Here is a 19,377-nt window from a genome sequence, read left to right as displayed (position 1 = left end):
CAGGAGAGCTACCACTGAGCTAAGGTTCATGCAAGACCACAAGGGAGGTTAGCCTGGGGATGTCTGGGAAGAATGAGCAGTCATAAGTGTAGGTGAATCACCTCACATTCCTTTTCTTCTACTGCGTTTAGGTGGCCGGCTGGTACAGTTATTAGACCTGTTGCCTCACAGCTCCGGAGACCTGTGTTCATTCGGAGCTCTGGTGTCTGTGGATTTGCACGTTCCTCCTGTGACTGCGAGGGTTTCCTTTCGGGTGCTCCCATTTCCTCTCACATCCCAAAAGGTGGTATTGGTAGTGTAATTGGTCACTGTAAATCACCCCTAGTGTGTAGATGAGTGGTACAAACTTGAAAGGAGATGAGGTAAGTTGGAGAATGGAATGGGATTGGTGTATTTGGGTGGTTGATGGCAGCATTGACTGGCTGAAGGGCCTTTTACTCTATGACACATTTCCACTCCCTCTCTTGCTCTCCCCTCCTGTTTTCATCCTGCTTGGTTAGCTTCCCCTTATGTGCTGACATCACTTGCCCAGTTACTTAAAGTGGGAGTGAGTCCCACATTCTAACAGATTTTCTACAAATACAGCAACTACTTTCATTTGCATAGCATCCTGAACATGGCAAAGTAGTTCCCAAGAGTTTCACAGAAGGGTTATCAACCCCCACCCGCGCCCCCCCCCCCCAAAAAAAATGGCATTGATGGACACAGTTGAGTCAGAAAAAATGCAGGCAACAGTGACGGTTTTGGCAGGGTGGGCTGGAGAGAGCTGTCTAGTGATGGGACGGATGAAACTTGATGGATTAAAAGTGCAGCCTATATCACCACCAGTCTGCTTCAGGCTTGGACAGAGGGATGGAGCTGATGGCTAGGGAACAAGGTATATACAGGGGCCGCAAAGCAATGGCACAGTAAAACTCCAGTAATCCAGCATCCATTTGTTTGGAAATCCTGATACTTCAGCACCTGGCTCACCCATTAGTCAGCGGATCCAAAGTACACGGCAGAATCGGGATCTGGAGTGCTTGGAGGTTTCTGGTTCCCTATAACCTCACTGGGTTCACCAGTAAATTCATTGAACTACTGTGTAACATGTCTAAAAAAATAGTGAAATGAAAGAATGTTTGGATGTTAATAAGAGTAACATCCAGCCATTTTAATTCCTCTCCCCATCCCCACACCGACATGTCCGTCCTCGGCCTCCTCCACTGCCAGGGTGAGGCCAAATGCAAACTAGAGCAGGCACGGTAGTGTAGCGGTTAGTGTAACACTTTACAGCGCCAGTGACCCGGGTTCAAATCCGGCCGCTGTCTGTAAGGAGTTTGTACATTCTCCCCGTGTCTGCGTGGGTTTCCTCCGGGTGCTCCGGTTTCCTCCCACATTCCAAAGACGTACAGGTTAGGAAGTTGCGGGCGTGCTATGTTGGCGCCGGAAGCGTGGCGACACTTGTGGGCTGCCCCCCAGAACACTCTACGCAAAAAGATGCATTTCACTGTGCGTTTCGATGTACATGTGACTGATAAAGAGACCTTATCTTATCTTAGAGGAACAGCACTTCATATTTTGTCTGGGTTGTCTACAACCCAATGGCATGAACACTGAATTCTCCAACTTCAAATAACCTGCTCCCCCTCTGTCCCTTTGCTCTCTCCTCCTGATCCACCCAGTCCCTCCTACACCCACCCCACCCCCCCGCCACCCTGTTTCTTTCCCCTCCCCCACCCACTCTATCTGCCCATCACCCACACCCCCCTCCCACTGAGTCGCCTTCCCCCCACTGTTCCCATCTGCCCTCCCCACCTCCCTTACTTGGTTCCAGGCTCCACCTTCCTCTCCTATCAGATCCCATCATCTGCAGCCCTCTGTGGCCTCCACCTATCACCTCCCAGCCTCAGTCTATCTCCACCCTTCCTCATCTATCTATGACCCCTCCTCACCTGGATCCATCTATCACTTGCAAGCTCTTGCTCCAGCCCTTCCCCTCACCTCCTTATTCTGGCTGTCTCCAGAATCTCGACCCAGAAAATCGACTGTTCATTTCCCTCTGCAGATACCTCCTGATCTACTGAGTTCCTCCAGCATTTTGTTTGCTGCTCCAGATCTCAGCATCTGCAGTTCATTGTGTCTCCAATCCAGAAAATCTGCTGGTTCGATCCCAGCAATATCCCAAGGGGGCCGGCTTACTGGAGTATAACTGGAGTTGGAATGTTGAATTGGAAGAAATTTCTACTCACCCAGCATTGGATGTAGGACAAATAGAGAAGGAATTTTGCGATGGGGAGAAGTGGAGAGAGGTGACTGTGCGATAGCACCGGGTGGCCACAGCAATGTGGACACTGACGCGGCGGTTCGAGATGATCTCCCCATGGGCCAGTTGGTAGGTGAAGAAGAGGAGGGTCCCAGCATTGACTCCTGTGGACTTCAGGCGTAACAGGACGGGGCAAGAAGAGAAGCAGTGGGTGGTAATTATCTGGCTGCGATGGGCTGGATAAGAATGGAAGCAGGTGAGGTCCCATTCAGGAGAGTGATAAAGCAAGAGGATGGTGTGGTCAGCCACGTCAAGAGCTGCTGGCAGGTCGAGAAGGATGAGGTCAGGTGGCTAAACTTTGTTGCAACCATGGCCTTTGGCCGCTTTCATTGGAGTAGCTATGCCACCGTGGAGGGGCAGGAGCTGATTGGAGGGATTCAGTCTGAGAACTGCGCGATGCAAGGGCAAGAATTTGTCAGGCCGAAGGTTCAAGGGGAGGTTGGTGATGGAGACGTGGTGGTAGGAACAGTCTGGTAAAGGGTTGGCTTTCGAGGGAGGGGTAATGACAACAGATTTGAGGGAAAGGCGACAGGATATGGGGGGAGAGTATCATTCAGGATATCATTAAAAGCACAGGGAAGGTGGCCGGTCAGCAGCTTAGTGGGAACAGGGTGCGGATGGTGTTAACCTCAGTGGTAAAGCAGTTGGGGAGCTCCGTGTGTTGGAGGTGGCAAATGATGCAGGGGAGGAGTAAGCGAGAAAATACTCTGCAGTAGAATAAATAAGTAAGGGATGTCTTTGCAGTTTGGAGATGACGCCAGAGTATTAAATGGCAAAATTTCCCCATTAGGCATTAGAGGCATTGAAACACCTCTGAAGTGCAGACCTGGAGGCTATGGGTGAGCCATTCTTTGCACAGCAAGCTCCCACAAACAGCACCGATCAAGCCCTCTGTTCTTGTGATGTTGATTAAGGGAAAATATTAGCCAGGCCTCCATGGATAAGTCCATTTTCAAAAACAACATCATTGGACAGTTTACCCGACAGAGCAGACGGTTTAACATCTTATCCAAAAGATTACACTGGCAAGGTCCTTGAGTGATCTGCTGGTGCCAAGCATAGATTTTGAGCATGGTTTTCTGAAGCAGGGTTTGAATCCACAGCCTTCAGTCTCAGAGGCGAGAGAGCTGCCAATATCTGGCAATCCACGGACAGGAGGGGAATGATCATGGCGATTTGACGAATGATGGATTAGTTGGCCCTGGGCACTGTTGTTTGAAAGCTACTCCTTGAGCACAAATGAGGAAGGTTCACTGGCAGAGAGTAATGACAGTAATAACTTACTCATTCATTTGGCAAAAGAGGCAGATGTGTCATTCTGGGACTGTACATTAGGTTGCTCACGTTAATGGAATTGGGGCTGAGCAGGTGGCCTAGCCAATAGACACTGAGCTCTGCAGCCCATTGTAAGATTAGAGATCAGGTTCACTTCCGTACAAACTATCACAGGTTGGGGATAAAGGAGTGGGGAGTTAAGGCAATAGCTTTTGTTGAGAAACAGGACAAAGCAAATTCCAACATAGAACCACACCGTTTCCGAGAATGCAGAGAGTTGATCTTTTGCTCCTCGTCCAGGAGCCATTTACATTCACAGCATAAGGTGTATGTGGGACAGATGTCTACCCCTGAATGGACCTCTTGTGTGCCAAAGATCTCTCAGTCTGCTTCATTATGGCCCCTGCACTGCACTTTCTCTGTAACTGTAACACTATATTCGGAATTCTGTTTTTTTTCTACCTCAATCTACTAGTGAATGGAATGATCTGTCTGGATGGCATTTAAACAAAATCTTTTTGCTGTGTCTCAGTACATGTGACAATAATAAACCAAATACCTGTTCCCCACTCAGTCCTTCCAGTTGTTTTATACGGGGGAAGAGGTAGTCAGAGAACCATAGAATCATGCAGCACACAAATGGGCCCCTTTAGCCCACCTCGTCCATACCGACCATGATGCCCATCTATGCTAATCCCATTTGCCCGCATTAGGCCCGTATCCCTCTACGTCTTTCCTATCTAAGTACCTGTCCCAAATGAGAGGCCTTTTCTTCAAGTGTTTGCAACTCTCCGCAGCGGTTATTCTGGTGAATCTGCATTTCTGCCTCTTCCTGGCCTGGATATCCTCCCAAAATGGAAACAACACACTGGATAGGATCTTGGAATCAGCAGTTCCTCCCATTGGTGACCCAGCCCCATCAGAAAAAGGGCAACCTTCCTTGAACCATTCTGATTCATGGTCACATCTGTCCACCGTACGCTGGGACCTCCCGATACATCTGTCCCTCCACATCTTCACCATTTCAAGAACAGTCTAACTTGTCTTGGGACCAACTCAATGCCTCCCCATCCTAACCTCTAACAGCTATAGTTGTGGTGGAAATTTGGAAGCTCCCTGGATAAATCTACTCAGTCTCAGTTATTAATTGCTCTTTAAGGTTCTGGGGGAATTAAACTGGATTTTGGTATCGAGTCCCAGTCCATTTTGTACCCTGCCAAAAATGGATATGGTATAAATGCTTTGTCTTCTACAACAGAGACTAATTCCTGCCCTTCTCTCTGCCATTGTGTTTATGCATCAGTTGCACTGAAGTGACTTGGCACTTAAGATGGAAATCCTCAATTTATTCTGCTGCTGTTTGCTGTGTCCTTACCATGTTGTGTTACCTGCCAGCTTCAGTCACAACGGGGAGCCAATAATCTCTTCTGTGATGCTGGCTGAGGGGGAACATTAGTCGGGATATGTAAATAGAGGTCACGGTGCGTTGTGGGAGTGCTCTGAGAGTCGGCGGGCTTTTTCTGTCCTTCAATGATGAACATCTCTGTTCCCACCCTGCCTTTATATCTTTGCAAAGAGAGATGTGTTTTTCAGAATCATGCTCATAACATGATTTCTGAAGAACTTGTCCCACGTCTGCTCATGGCACTGTTTTGCAAACAATCAAAAATAATCCCAGTTTTAACCAGACACTGGTTGCTCATAACACAGTTTGTCAAGTTAACCCTTTCTATGCCACAGAGATGATTTCTCTCTGGAACTTCATCCCTTCTTGTTTTAAAATGTTTCTAAAACCTCAGTTTGACGGCAGTTTCCAACAGCTTCCCAAACTCGACCCTCACAGCCCACATCTACAAAATCCACTGCAGTTACTCATCTATATCAGAGACACCCCCACCCCCTGTCGGTAGCACGGTAGTGTAGCGGTTAGCGTAACACTACTACAGTGCCAGCGACCCCTGTTCAATTCCTGCTGCTGTCTGTAAGGAGTTTGTACGTTCTCCCCGTGTCTGCCTGGGTTTCTTCTGGGTGCTCCGGTTTCCTCCCACATTCCAAAGGCGTACAGGTTAGGAAGTTGTGGGCATGCTATGTCGGCGCCGGAAGTGTGGCGACACTTGCGGGCTGCCCCCCAGCACATTCTCAGTAATGTAAGAAGACTCATTTCACGGTGTGTTTCGACGTACATGTGACTAATAAATAAATATCTTATCTTATTCCCCCACCCTCCCTGCAGTTTAACGAGCTTCTTTTGTCTCCTTCCCAGTTCAGATGAAGAGTCTCTGACCTGAAATGTTGACTCTTCCCACGGATGCAGCCTGAGCATTCCCAGCATCTGCAGTTTTTTTGATTTTGTCTTCTCTTTCACCCCGACTACTCTGACAGCACCTGACAAAGCTGTAGCCTGCTCACACCAAGGGTGCAGGCAGCAGGTGCGGGAGGGGGGACACCACCACCTGCAGGCTCCCCTCCAAGTTGTACACCAACAGACTGGGAAATACGACCACTGAGTCTAAATCCTGGAGCTCCTTCCCCACCAGCACTGTGGGAGCACCTTCACCAGAGGGACTGCAGAGGTTCAAGAGGGTGAATCACTCCTACCCTTTCAAGGGCAAGTACAAATAGGCAATGAATTCTGGCCTTGTCAGATGCTGATAAAAGAAAATAAATAAAAAGCAAAACACTCTTTATATTTTTTGAAAATCCTCTGTATTTAGATAAGGTCTTCTGCATTTTGATATATCAAGATGTAGGGTGTCTTGATATATTTTCTGCACTAAAGATTCTGGACTGCTGAGCATTTGTGTTTATTTTTAGTCAGATGTAGCAACATGCTGATATTGTTTAATGAAGGGCCAAGGATAAAGGCGAAGAGTTTCAATGTAAATGAGGTTAACACTATCCTGGAGGCACTGTTCAAACCTGTAACTGTGTCATGTGGGCTGAGGACAGCGTGACTCACACGAGGTACCAGATCTCCCAAAGGGCCCCTCGAGGGGTTCACTTCACAGTGTAAGCAGTGAGGACAAAGCGCAGGCTGCTTCGGAATGCCACCCGAAACCTGCGGTTAGATTAGCCTGTCTGGGTCATTGCAGTTGTTGGTCATTTAGAATGAACAGTTCAGGAGTAAGCTCTATGGCCCCACCTGAATCTCCATCCATCATCTTTCAGCATTTCTTTCTGTTCCTTCTATTTCCTTATGATGTAGAAGGAAGCCATCCAGCCCATCGGGCCCATGCTAGCTCCCGGAGGAACAATCTCACCAGTCCCATTCTACCTCCTCATTTCTCTGTAACCCCACAAATTGCTCTCTTACACATGCCCATCGACTCCCATGGATCCTTTTTTCATTAAACTATGCTAAGGAGTGATTTACAGTAGCCAATTAACCCACTGGCTCTCTGCTTGGGATAGTGATCTCTCAGATTTGCCCTTCGAACTCAGTTTATAGGTATAAAGTGCTTTGGGCTGTATTGAGTTTACAGATTTATTATATACTTATGGCTAATTAAGGCCATAAATGATCAGGTTATTTACCTGCTGGCCATCTTGGGGAGTTTGCTGTACCAATCATCTACTGCTGTGATCACAACAGTGACTGCACCAAACCTGCCTCATTGACAGTAAAGCATTTTCCATATCCTGAGCTCACAGTAGTCACCATGTATGTGCAGGTTTCTCTCTTTTACGGTGGAAAATCAGCAAACCTCAGCAGTTTCCTCCAGTAATAAGCTCATGAAAGAGATTTGTGTAGGAAATTGTTTTCTCTGTGGCGGGTGATGAGATGAGTGGGGTATTGGCAGACGGGCAATAAATAACAAAGATTGCCCTGGGTGTCAGGAGAGAGAAAACAATCTCCCAAAGTTCCATTTATAGATGGGTAATGGAGCCCTAGCTGTGCAGGCCTTCTCCCAGTGGGACTGTACTTCAGTTGCAAGACTGCTGACAGACTTTCCATTGATTTGTCAATCCTGTTGTGAGATGCTTTCAAACAGGAAAGTTTCAAACAGAAGCCTGTCATTGTGCAGCTGTGGCTGGTCCACAGGTGAAGTTACAACATCACGGTGCTTTGTCAGTGTGAAGCTGGGATCTGTGCAATGTGCTCTTTAGATTAACAAGTGTTCTTAATGTAAATGCTGATACAAAAACATCTCCTTCATTAACTCTTGATTAATAGTGGTCTACTGTGTGTGTGTGTGTGTGTGTGTGTGTGTGTGTGTGTGTGTGTGTGTGTGTGTGTGTGTGTGTGTGTGTGTGTGTGTGTGCATGTAAGCATGTATGAGAGTGAAGGATGTTTACAGTGGTCCACTTAATGTGTGACTGTGTGTGAGATTTAGTTTCTCACGTTTTTGTGCTCGAGATATATAGTGGTCCATTATGTTTGTGTGTATATGGGAGAGAGAGAGAGATAGTGGTCCACTTCGGCTTTGGGTGTGTGTTAAAGAAACATAGTGGTCCACTTTGTGTGTGAGATTTAGTTCCTCGTGTATTTCTGTGTGAGATACATCGACTGTGTGTGTGTATTCATGAGATATATAGTGGTCCACTTTGTGCGTGTGTGTGTGTGTGTGTGTGTGTGTGTGTGTTGGTATGTTTATGCAAGTGGACATGGGCAGTTATCTCTGGAAATAAGAGTCTTCACTGATTGTGAAGGTCTTTAGGTTAACAATTGTGACTAAGTGTCTCAGACAGGCCTTTTGAGTATCGCTGGGAAAAGGGGCTCAGGAATGTGCCCGAGGGGAGGTCTTGCCCTGAAATAATTAACAGTGTGCATTGAATTGTGTCCTTGCGTGAGAAGGAAGCTGTGCCGTGTAGTGAATACAAAGGCCCAGCCTGGCTCCATGGCCCTGGTTGACGGGAATTCATTGATGTTGACGAGCCAATGTGATTCCTATTTATTTTATTATAAACTTTGGCCTTAATTACAGAATCACAACAGTTTCTGAAAGGGATTTAATGTGAGCCAGTCACAGAATGAGGTGAACCTTGCTGCCCTGACACACTGCCCACCTTCTGCACAAGGTGACAGGACTCATCATTGCTGCCCTCCCAGTAGAGGTGGTAGATTCTTTCATGGAGCTCACACCGGGGACCAATCTGGTGAAGAATGAGAGAAACACCAGCCCGTAGGACAAGGAGCACACTTCAATATTCTTTCAGACATGGGTACATTCAGAGAAAACAAATTGGGAAGGTTGAAATGGAGCTGTTTCTCAGGAAATAGAGTCAAAACGATTCAGTGTTGCTGGGTTACATCTTCCACTCAGGGACTCCCGGAATACCTCCAGTACGAAGCCTTGCATGAGCAATAGAACCCCTAGCACTAGCTGATGCCTGAGGTCACTGCTCCGAACAGGACATGTGCTGGACTTGCTCTGGATCCTATGGCTGCCTAATTAGTGGCCCTTTACCATAAAAGATGATCATCTGAAATATTTTAGGATCTCTCACTATATTTAGAGGCTGCTATGTAAATTTGGGTTTTCACTGGAAGAAGGTTGTGAACCACTGAACATTCCAGGGTGGAAAACCATAAGGAGAGAAGATTGGGTTTTCAAAAGATCTTGCTATTGACCTTAACATTAATGTGGGAATGACATGATGTAGACTGTGGAAGGGTGTTGGAGGAGCCTTCTGCATTGCTGGCAATCAGCTTTCATTGTTCTTTCCTTTTAATTGCTTTTCTTTCTTATCCCCTCAAACCGCTCTGTATCATCCTTACCCTGAATAGGCAGCAAGAATGAGAACCAATCGTACGGTAAATCACAGGCACAGATTTGCATCATAATGTTGAAGTGCGGTTTATCAACAAGCAGCCACGTTCCATGGCTAGCGGGGATTTGTTTTCATGCGTAGTTCACCACCTTAAAAGATATTTATGGTGCATTTGAGGGGAAAAAAAGTTTTATGTCTCGAGAGCATTAAAATATCAACTTAAGTCCAGGCAGGCTGGAATTCTCCACTTGTGATAACTAGGGAGAAACATATTTACACAATATCAGTGGGATAAATGAGCGGCATCAACAAGGTACTTGTCAGAATTAGTTGCTCTTAAACTAGCAATCTCAGAGAAACTGCCGTCAGTTCAATACGAGAAGTGGAATTCGCACGGTGATGCAGAAGAGATGAATAAAGCATGGCTGGGGGTGTCAGTGGTGTGTGAGGGGGGGTGGTGTGTGAGGGGGGTGGGGTGTGGGGGGGTTGTGGGTGGTGTGTGAGGAGGGGTGGTGTCGGTGGTGTGTGAGGGGAATTATTAGTGGTGTGTGTGGGTGGTATCGGTGGCGTGGCAGGGGGTTCGGTGATATGGAGGGGGACGTGACGGTGATGTGTGGGGGATGGTGGCATGTCCTGGTTGGGTGTGCGGGACGATGGGGTAGATGTCGGTGATGTGTGGGCGGGGGGGGTCGTGTCGGTGATGTGTGGGGGGTGGGTGTCAGTGATGTGTGGTGGGAGGGTATTGATGATGTGTAGTGGGGGTTGGGGATGTCAGTGATGAGTGTGGGGGGTGTCAGTGATGTGTGGGGTTGGGGGGGATGTGTTGGTGATGTGTGGGGGGTGTCGGTGGCAGGTGGGGGGTGTCGGTGATGTGTAGTGGGGGGTTATGGGTGGTGTGTGTGGGGGTTATGGATGGGGTGTGAGGGGGGTTATTGGTGGTGTGTGGGGGGGTTATGGGTGGTGTGTGAGAGGGGGTTATGGGTGGTGTGTGAGGGGGGATTATCGGTGGTGTGTGGGGGGGTTATGGGTGGTGTGTGGGGGGGTTATGGGTGGTGTGTGAGGGGGGATTATCGGTGGTGTGTGGGGGGGGTTATGGGTGGTGTGTGGGGGGGGTTATGGGTGGTGTGTGAGAGGGGGTTATGGGTGGTGTGTGAGGGGGGATTATCGGTGGTGTGTGGGGGGGGTTATGGGTGGTGTGTGGGGGGGTTATGGGTGGTGTGTGAGAGGGGGTTATGGGTGGTGTGTGAGGGGGGATTATCGGTGGTGTGTGGGGGGGTTATGGGTGGTGTGTGGGGGGGTTATGGGTGGTGTGTGAGGGGAGGTTATCGGTGGTGTGTGGGGGGTTATGGGTGGTGTGTGGGGGGGTTATGGGTGGTGTGTGAGGGGAGGTTATCGGTGGTGTGTGGGGGGGTTATGGGTGGTGTGTGGGGGGGGTTATGGGTGGTGTGTGAGGGGAGGTTATCGGTGGTGTGTGGGGGGGTTATGGGTGGTGTGTGGGGGGTTATGGGTGGTGTGTGAGGGGAGGTTATCGGTGGTGTGTGAGGGGGTTATGGGTGGTGTGTGGGGGGGGTTATGGGTGGTGTGTGGGGGGTTATGGGTGGTGTGTGGGGGGGTTATGGGTGGTGTGTGAGGGGAGGTTATCGGTGGTGTGTGGGGGGGTTATGGGTGGTGTGTGGGGGGTTATGGGTGGTGTGTGGGGGGGGGTTATGGGTGGTGTGTGAGGGGGGGTTATGGGTGGTGTGTGAGGGGGGGTTATGGGTGGTGTGTGGGGGGGTTATGGGTGGTGTGTGGGGGGGGTTATGGGTGGTGTGTGGGGGGGTTATGGGTGGTGTGTGGGGGGGTTATGGGTGGTGTGGGGGGGTTATGGGTGGTGTGTGAGGGGAGGTTATCGGTGGTGTGTAGGGGGGTTATGGGTGGTGTGTGAGACACGGGACTGGGGTACTGATAACTGACCTTCACTTTGCAGCTCCCCATTGTGGCTTCATCGATCGTTACCCTTTACTTCCTGGAACTGACGGACCTGTTCAGACCCGCGAAGGTGGGCTTCCAGTGCTATGACCGAGCACTCAGCATGCCCTACGTGGAACCCAGTGAGGAACTTATCCCATTACTGATGCTCCTCAGCTTGGCATTTGCTGGTCCAGCGGCCTCTGTAAGTAGCTCAGACTCTCCTCAGCAAGTACTACTTGGCCAAGCTTTAGAACAGCTCCCCCACCTCCTGTTCGGTTGGACCACGGCTGTATCAGCTCCACTTACTGGGTTAGCTCCAGACCCTACAGCACTTAACAAAAAAGACCCTGCTATTAGGGAGTATTTATACTGAGCAGGAACAGTGCCACTGACCTCTGTACCCGGGGCTTATTCAATGCTGAGTCCTCTTGCAGCACAGCGCTGGCTAAATATGCAAACCGTGATGGACAGGAAAATCTACTCTGGTCCTGTATGTATCTAAGGGATTTCGGCAAATCGTCCCCCTAAGTTATGTCGGGGATTGGGAGAACTCTTGTTGACGTTTTCCCCGTGGTTAGATCTGCGTCGGTACAATCTACATATTCCTCAAGTTGCCCATTCTGTTAGATTCTGGTGCTTTGACTGATGAACCAGCCAGGCCAAGGCTTTAGGCCCATGAGGTTCAGGCACTCGGTCCTGTCCCCTGACTCGGTCAGTACTTGCCACCTGCCCCGTCCCCGTCCCACCACCACCGTCGGCTTTGTTACAACCTACTGTACATCGAAGTGGTTGTTGCTCACATAATACGGGTACTTTAACTGTGTTGTGTTACCGGTATTGCAGCTGGCTGTTTTCATGGTACCTCTGTCATGTGGTTTTTCCTCCACAGATTATGATTGGCGAAGGGATTGTCTACTGCTGCCAGTCAAAACTGAAGAATAAAGAACGTTCTGAAGGCAGCATTAACGCAGGTGGCTGCAACTTCAACTCCTTCCTGAGGCGCACCGTAAGGTTTGTTGGTAGGTTCAGCAGTGCTGTGCACCGTACTTCATGCATTATTTGAGAGAGTGAAAGGCCAGGGTCTATCCCATTCACAGTCTATCATTCTGGCAATGAAGTTGATGGCTAGACATGGTATCACTTTCCATCAAGTAGCCTAGGGAAGGGATGCAAGGGAAGTGACACGCGGTGGAGGGTTTTGTCAACTCTTTATCCACAATTCCACAAGGTCCTTGGCAAAGGTGTGTCTGGTGGAGCAAACTGCACTCAGAATTCATTAAACGATTGATCGGAAGTGAATGTATTGGAGAGATACATCTGGGAATCGTTCAACGCTCCCTTTTGGCTGTTCGACAGTGTTGTGGATCACCAAGTCAAAGTTATACAAAGAGCAAGATCTTCAGTTGTGAGGTTTCCGTGCAACAATGTTGTCAGGTTCTGTGTAATGCTGCATTGAAACTGGCCGTGTGGACCGAAGACGGGGGTTTGGAGACGGTCCTGTCCCCAGCAATACTGAATATTGTTTCTCTGCAGCGAGCACAGGTTGTGACGTTAATCTCCGGCTTTGATGATCTGAGCACCGTTCAGATACATGGACGAGGGCAGGCAGGGGAAACACGCTCATCCCTCCAACACTCCTTCGCAACTCTGATGTCTTGTGCATCACAGACACAAAGCCTCATATAATGTCGAACCGTGAATCCCCTGTGAGAGAGATAAAATCAGAATAAACTCCTAGTCAATCTGTGGAAGAAACTCTTCAATACTGTAGGCGAGGGAAAGTGTTCCAGGAAACCGCCCCGCCTCCGATTAATGTTATATCCAGCACAAACTGATCTGTTCTTGTCTTCACTGCACCAGCCTCATCTGCAAGCCACCTTTCTCTGGGAAAAGCTTCACCAGGTCTTCCCTGACCACTAAACTCCATCTATTTAGACTGAGCTAACATGCATTCTGTTTCCTCCTCCATCATACTGATGTTAAACAAATCATCCCCAAATCTAACTTTATTAATGAATCAGAACTGAGAATTAATCAACTGGGCTACCTCTGTGTCTCTTTTGAACTGTACAATCACCCATTGTGTTCAGGAATGAGGGGGTGATGTGGAAACCTTGGTAGTAGGGGAGGTTCGAGAGCTAGCAATCAGGGACAGAATTAGCAGCCACTTGTTCAAGTGACGATTGATTACAGAAAGGCAGCGTGGATCTGCTTAAGGCAAATCACGTCTAACTAATGTGACAGTTCTTTGATGAAGTAACAGAGGGTTGATGAGAGAAAGTGGTTGATGTGATGTGGATGGACTTCAAAAGGCAGGTGATAAAGTACCATATTGTAGGTTTGTCATCAAGATTGAGAAGCATGGAATGAACGAGGCTGTAGAGGAAAGGATGAAAATTAGCTGAGTGACAGGTAACAGAGGGGAGTGGTGAAAGGTTGGACTGGAGGGAAGTGTAGAGTGGAGTAGTCCAGGGGTTGAGACTGGGAATACTGTTCTCTCTCATCTTTTAAGTGCATGTACAGAACACAATTAGCACATCTGCAGTTGACACAAGACATATAAGCATCATGGACGGTGAGGAGGAGAGTAACTAACTTCAAGAGGTGCAATGGTGGCAGATGAAATTTGATGCTGATAAATGTGAGGTGTTACATTTCGGGAGGGAAAATACGAGGCTGTATAAAGGAAGAAACAATTCTAAAATGGGGACAAGGGCAGAAAGATTTTGGGGTGTATACACCTCTGTGCTGCCATTGCTTGTTGATCTGTCCTGCTGGTGGGAACAGCTATATTGGTCCCTGGTCAGACCCCACTTGGAGTATTGTGCTCAGTTCTGGTCACCTCACCTACAGGAAAGATGTGAAAAGCCATAGAGAGGGTACAGAGGAGGTTTACAAGGATGCTGCCTGGGATGCGGAGCATGCCTTATGAAAGCAGGTTGAGGGAACTCGGCCTTTTCTCCTTGGAGAGACGGAGGATGAGGGGGGGCCTGATAGAGGTGTATAAGATGATGAGAGGTATTGATAGGGTAGATAGTCAGAGGATTTTCCCCAGGGCTGAATTGGTGGCCACAAGAGGACGTAGGTTTAAGGTGCTGGGGAGTAGATTTAGAGGAGATGTCAGGGGTAAGTTTTTTACTCAGAGAGTGGTGAGTGCCTGGAATGGGCTGCCAGAAACGGTGGTGGAGGCTGGTACGATAGGGTCTTTCAAGAGACTGTTAAATAGGTATATGGAGGGCTATGGGTAAGCCTAGTAATTTCTAGGGTAGGGACATGTTCTGCACAACTTTGTGGGCTGAAGGGCCTGAATTGTGCTGTAATTGTTCTATGTTCTATGTTCTATGTTCTAGGACATACCCAGGGGTTGTAATAGATGAGTCTGGCACATTGTCTGTAAAGGCCCTGATGCAGGGTCTTGACTTGAAGCATCAACCATCCCTCTGCCTTAACGCATCCTCCCTGGCCCGCTGAGCTCCTCCAGCAGTTCGGTTTTTGTTTGTAAAGTATGATCCAATGAGCACGACTGTGTTAGGCTGTTGTTCGACTAGTCTGCAGGACGCCTCTCCCAACTTAATCACAAGATGTTTGTGAGCAGGTCTTTGCGGCGTCGGCTGGGCTGGGAGCAACTTTGTCCGAGTCCGTTGCCTTGGTCGACACTGGGCTTATGTGCCCAGTTTTATTCCTTCACTCTTCGAATGTATTAGGGGAGGATGAGTGACATGCTCAGCCATTTTAGAGGGCATTTAAAGGTCAACTACATGTGTTGGGTCTGGAGTCACATATAGACGAGACTGGGTAAGGATGGCAGATTTTGTTTCCTGAGGGACGTTAGTGAACTAGTTGGCTTCTCTTTGAAACTTTCCCATCGCAGGCAGTGCCATACTGCACCCTGAGTGCATTGCAGAGTCAGCCTAGAAGTTGTGCTCAGACTCCCTGCAGTGGGATGGAACCTGATAAGCTACGGGTGTTAACACCAAGCGGCAGCTGACGTTTCATGTCCACTGATGGCACAATGGCGCAGCTAGTAGAGCCACTGTCTTGGATCTCCAGTGACCTGCGTTCAATTCTGGTTTCTAGTGCTGTCTGTGGGGAGTTTGCACATTGTCCCTGTGACTGCTTGCTTCCATAGAGTCCTACAGCATGGAAACAGGCCCTTCAGCCCAACTCGTCCATGCCGACTGTGTTGCCCAGTGAGCTAGTCCCATTTGCCTGTGTTCGGCTCATAGTCTCTAAACCTCTCCTATCCATGGACTTATCTAGATGGCTTTTAAATGTTGTTAATGTGTCCACCTCAACCACTATTTCTGGCAGCTCATTTCCAAATCCGCACCACCTTTTGAGTGAAGAAGCTGCCCCCGATGTCCCCTTTAAATCTCTCTCCTCTGATCCTAAACCTATGCCCTCTTGTTTTTAGCAACCCCTCCCTGGGAAAAAGACCATGTGCTTTCACCGTCTATGCCCCTCGTGATCTTATACACCTCTATCGGGTCACCCCTCAATCTCCTACGTTCCAGGGAATAAAGTCCTCATCTACACAACTGCTCCTTGTAACTTAAGTCCAGGCAACATGCTGGTAAATCTTTTCTGCACTCTTTCTAGTTTAATATCACCTTTTCTCTCACAGGGTAACCAAAATTGTATACAGTATTCCAAGGGAGGCCTCACCAATGTCTCATATAACTGCAACATGACTTCCAAGCTCCTATACTCAGTGCCCCAACCGATGAAGGCCAGCGTGCCGAATGCCTTCTTCACCACCCTGTCTACCTGTGACACTGCTTTCAGCAAACTATGTACTGGCACTTCTGCTGGAACAGTAATGGCAATATCAATTTCAGAAAGGGTAACCATATTCTCTATGAATGCAATTACTAACTAAGAATTACTAACGTTCTTTTGATTATAGTTAGCTTTATAACTGAAATCGTTCCCCTCCACCACCACCACCGCCCCCCCCACCCCTCACCACCACATAACAAACAGGCTGATCAACCACGGAAACCAAGACAGCCACATTATATGCCTGTCCAATGTTCATTGATGTTTCCATTTTAATAAATGGAAATCAAAAAAAACTACACAGATGCTGGAAATCTTAAATACAAATCAAGAAATTATAGGCCAGTGAGCCTCACATCAGTGGTAGGGAAGTTACTGGAGAAGATTCTTGAGGATTGGATTTACCTGCATTTGGAAAACCACGGCCTCATTATGGACAGTCAGCAAGGCTTTGTGCGGGGCACGCCACCTCGTACAGACTTGATTGAGTTCTTTGAGGAGGTGACAAAGGCGATTGACGAGGGTAGGACAGTCTGCATGAATTTTAGTAAGGCATTTAATGAGGTCCCTCGTGGTAAGCTGATCCAGAAGGTTAAGATGCATGGGATTTACAGTGACTTGATAGATTGGATTTAGAGTTGGCTGGCCCATAGAAGACAGAGTAGGGGTGGAATTGTGTTATTCTGGCTGGAGGTCCGTGACCAGCATATATAATTTGGATGAAAGTGTAGATGGTGGATCAGTAAGTTTGCAGATCAACTCCCTAAAACTGGCTACTCAAGTAGATAGGATGGTAAAGAAGATATATAACATGCTCGTCTTCATTGGTTGGGACATTGTGTATAAGAGCAATGAAGTCATGTTGCAGCTGTATAAAACTGGTTCAACCGCACTTGGAGTGTTGTGTGCAATTCTGGTCACCCCGTTACGGGAAGGATGTGGAGGCTTTGGAAAGGGTGCAGAGGAGGTTTCCCAGGATACTGCCTGCATTAGAGGGTATATGTAAGGAGAGGTTGGACAAACTTGAGCTGTTTTCTCTGGACCATTGGAGGCTGAGGGGAAACCTGATAGAAGTTTATAAGATTATGAGAGGCAAAGATAGGGTAGACAGAATCTTTTGCCCAGGGTAGAAATGTCAAGTACTAGAGGACATGCATTTAAGGTGAAGGGGGAAAGTTTAAGGGAGATGTGCAGGGCAAGTTTTGATTGTTTTTTTGTTACGCAGAGAGTAGTGGGTGTCTGGAATGCACTGCTGGGGGTACTGGTGGAAGCTGATACAACAGTAGTGTTTAAGATGCTGTCAGATAGACACATGAATATGTAGGGAATGAAGGGATATGGATCATGTACAGGAGAGTGGGACCTGCCGTCTACATTCCCAGTGTTGGGACCTGCCGTCTACATTCCCAGTGTTGGGATCTGCTGGTCTACATTCCCAGTGTTGGGACCTGCCATCTACATTCCCAGTGTTGGGACCTGCTGGTCTACATTCCCAGTGTTGGGATCTGCTGGTCTACATTCCCAGTGTTGGGACCTGCCGTCTACATTCCCAGTGTTGGGATCTGCTGGTCTACATTCCCAGTGTTGGGACCTGCCGTCTACATTCCCAGTGTTGGGATCTGCTGGTCTACATTCCCAATGTTGGGACCTGCTGGTCTACATTCCCAGTGTTGGGATCTGCTGGTCTACATTCCCAGTAAAGGAAGATGGGAGCAGGACACATGGGTGTTTCTCAGCCAGCACACACACTGTGCGTGGACTGGCTGCCTTCAGCTGTACACTTAATGACAAGCTTGCTACCTGAACAACTCATTGTACCGACTACATGCAAAAGCACAAGGCGTGCTCTGGTTTCCTCCCAGGTCCCAAAGATGTGCGGGTAGGTATGTCGACTGATGACTGTAAACTGCCCGTAGAGTGTCAGTGAGTGGTAGAATCTGAGGGAGTTGATGAAAATGGAAGGTAAATAAAACATACCATTAATATAATGGGTGCTTGATAGCACATATATGGTGAGCCAAAAGGGCCTCTTTCCACGCTGCGTGACTCCGTGGCTGACAGACTCTCATCCTTGAAGTATGCTAAGCTCCTGTCCCTGTAGAGCCTGTTTTAAATTGAGAACAGAATGGATTAGAGCGATGAAATTTCCAATAATTTATTTCATTTGAGGTGATTTCAGCAGGCTGTTCTGGCTCACTGTGACTTTAATTCAAATTCAGTAACATGAAAGGTCATCTCTCTCTTTGATTTTTGCATGGTAACGAATCTGAAAGCCAACATCTGTGTCCTCAACCTGTACTTCAAAGGAAGTTTGTTTTGTTGAACCTGATGCCATCTGGGCTCTGGGCTCCAGAGAGATCATGCTGCTGAGTTGCAGAGTTGCATCTATGAATAATTCTTCCTGTAGAAAGCAGATAAAGAGAGTTAAGTCGGCAACCAAAGGAATAGGAACAGGTTTCAAATTTTTTTGTGCTGCTTATAATTGAATCCCCATTTCTATTCAGTGTTGAGTATTTAAAGCAACACAACTGCTCTCTGGAGATCACCAAAGCCTGAAGGGAAATGAATTCTGACAGGTTTATTTCACTTCTCACTGCATTGAGCCTGTAACACAATATTGAGCATTAATTACCACTAATTTGATCAGTTAAATTTACATAGAGTGTCCTGATAAAGAATATTGCATCGGCGTGGTCACAGCATTGGTGTGTGATAAAGTCTCGATGGGTTGTTAAAGGGACAGAGCACTCTTCTCCACAGATGAACTATTGCCATAACCAGGGGTAAACTGGTTTCCAGCTTTTTCATCTGCATTCTAGGGGATTTGAAGCTGTCGTCCCGAGACAGTAAAGATATTTAACCTGCTGCCTTGGATCAATAATGGAAACTGTAGGATCAATGAGTTTCAGGGAAAGCTCTCCGGGAGCAACAAGCAATCTGCTGGGGGAACTCAGGAGGGGTTGAGCAGCATCTGTGGGAAGAAAGGAGTTGTTGACATTTCAGGTCGAATCACCAAGCCTTCTGTACCTTGGAGATTCAAGTGCTCGTCCAGAGACTTCAACGTTGCCCAGCTCCAGTGACCCCGAGTTCGATCCTGACCTTCGATGCTGTCTGTGTGGAGTTTGCACGTCCTCCTGGTGATTGTTTGGGTTTCCCCTGGGGTGCTTCAGTTTCCTCCCACGTCCCGAAGACGTCCAGGTCGGTAGGTCAATTGGCCGCTGCAAATTGTCCCTAGTTTTCAGGCGAGTGGTAGAATCTTGAGGGAATTGATGGGAATTTAGGGAAAATAAAATGGGATTAGGGTAGGATTAGTGTAAATGGGCAGTCGGTGATCGGTGTGGACTCGGTGGGCGAAG

The 19,377-nt window shown here is 48.0% G+C and overlaps 1 protein-coding gene across 3 annotated transcripts in view; it reads left to right on the top strand.

The window, feature by feature from the left end:
• The window catches only part of LOC127582605 (phospholipid phosphatase-related protein type 3-like), a 71,408-nt gene that overhangs the window by 31,897 nt on the left and 20,134 nt on the right, over positions 1-19,377 (top strand). For all 3 annotated transcript variants that reach the window (XM_052038043.1, XM_052038042.1, XM_052038041.1), the window contains exons 4-5: positions 11,259-11,444; positions 12,132-12,261. In XM_052038043.1, the coding sequence (XP_051894003.1) occupies positions 11,259-11,444; positions 12,132-12,261 (316 nt within the window). The remainder of the gene's footprint in view (positions 1-11,258; positions 11,445-12,131; positions 12,262-19,377) is intronic.

This window comes from Pristis pectinata, chromosome 24 (genome assembly GCF_009764475.1).
Source record: "Pristis pectinata isolate sPriPec2 chromosome 24, sPriPec2.1.pri, whole genome shotgun sequence".
Lineage (NCBI taxonomy): Eukaryota > Metazoa > Chordata > Chondrichthyes > Rhinopristiformes > Pristidae > Pristis > Pristis pectinata.
Note: the sequence above shows the minus strand (reverse complement) of the source record. Positions and strands in the feature narration are given on the sequence as shown.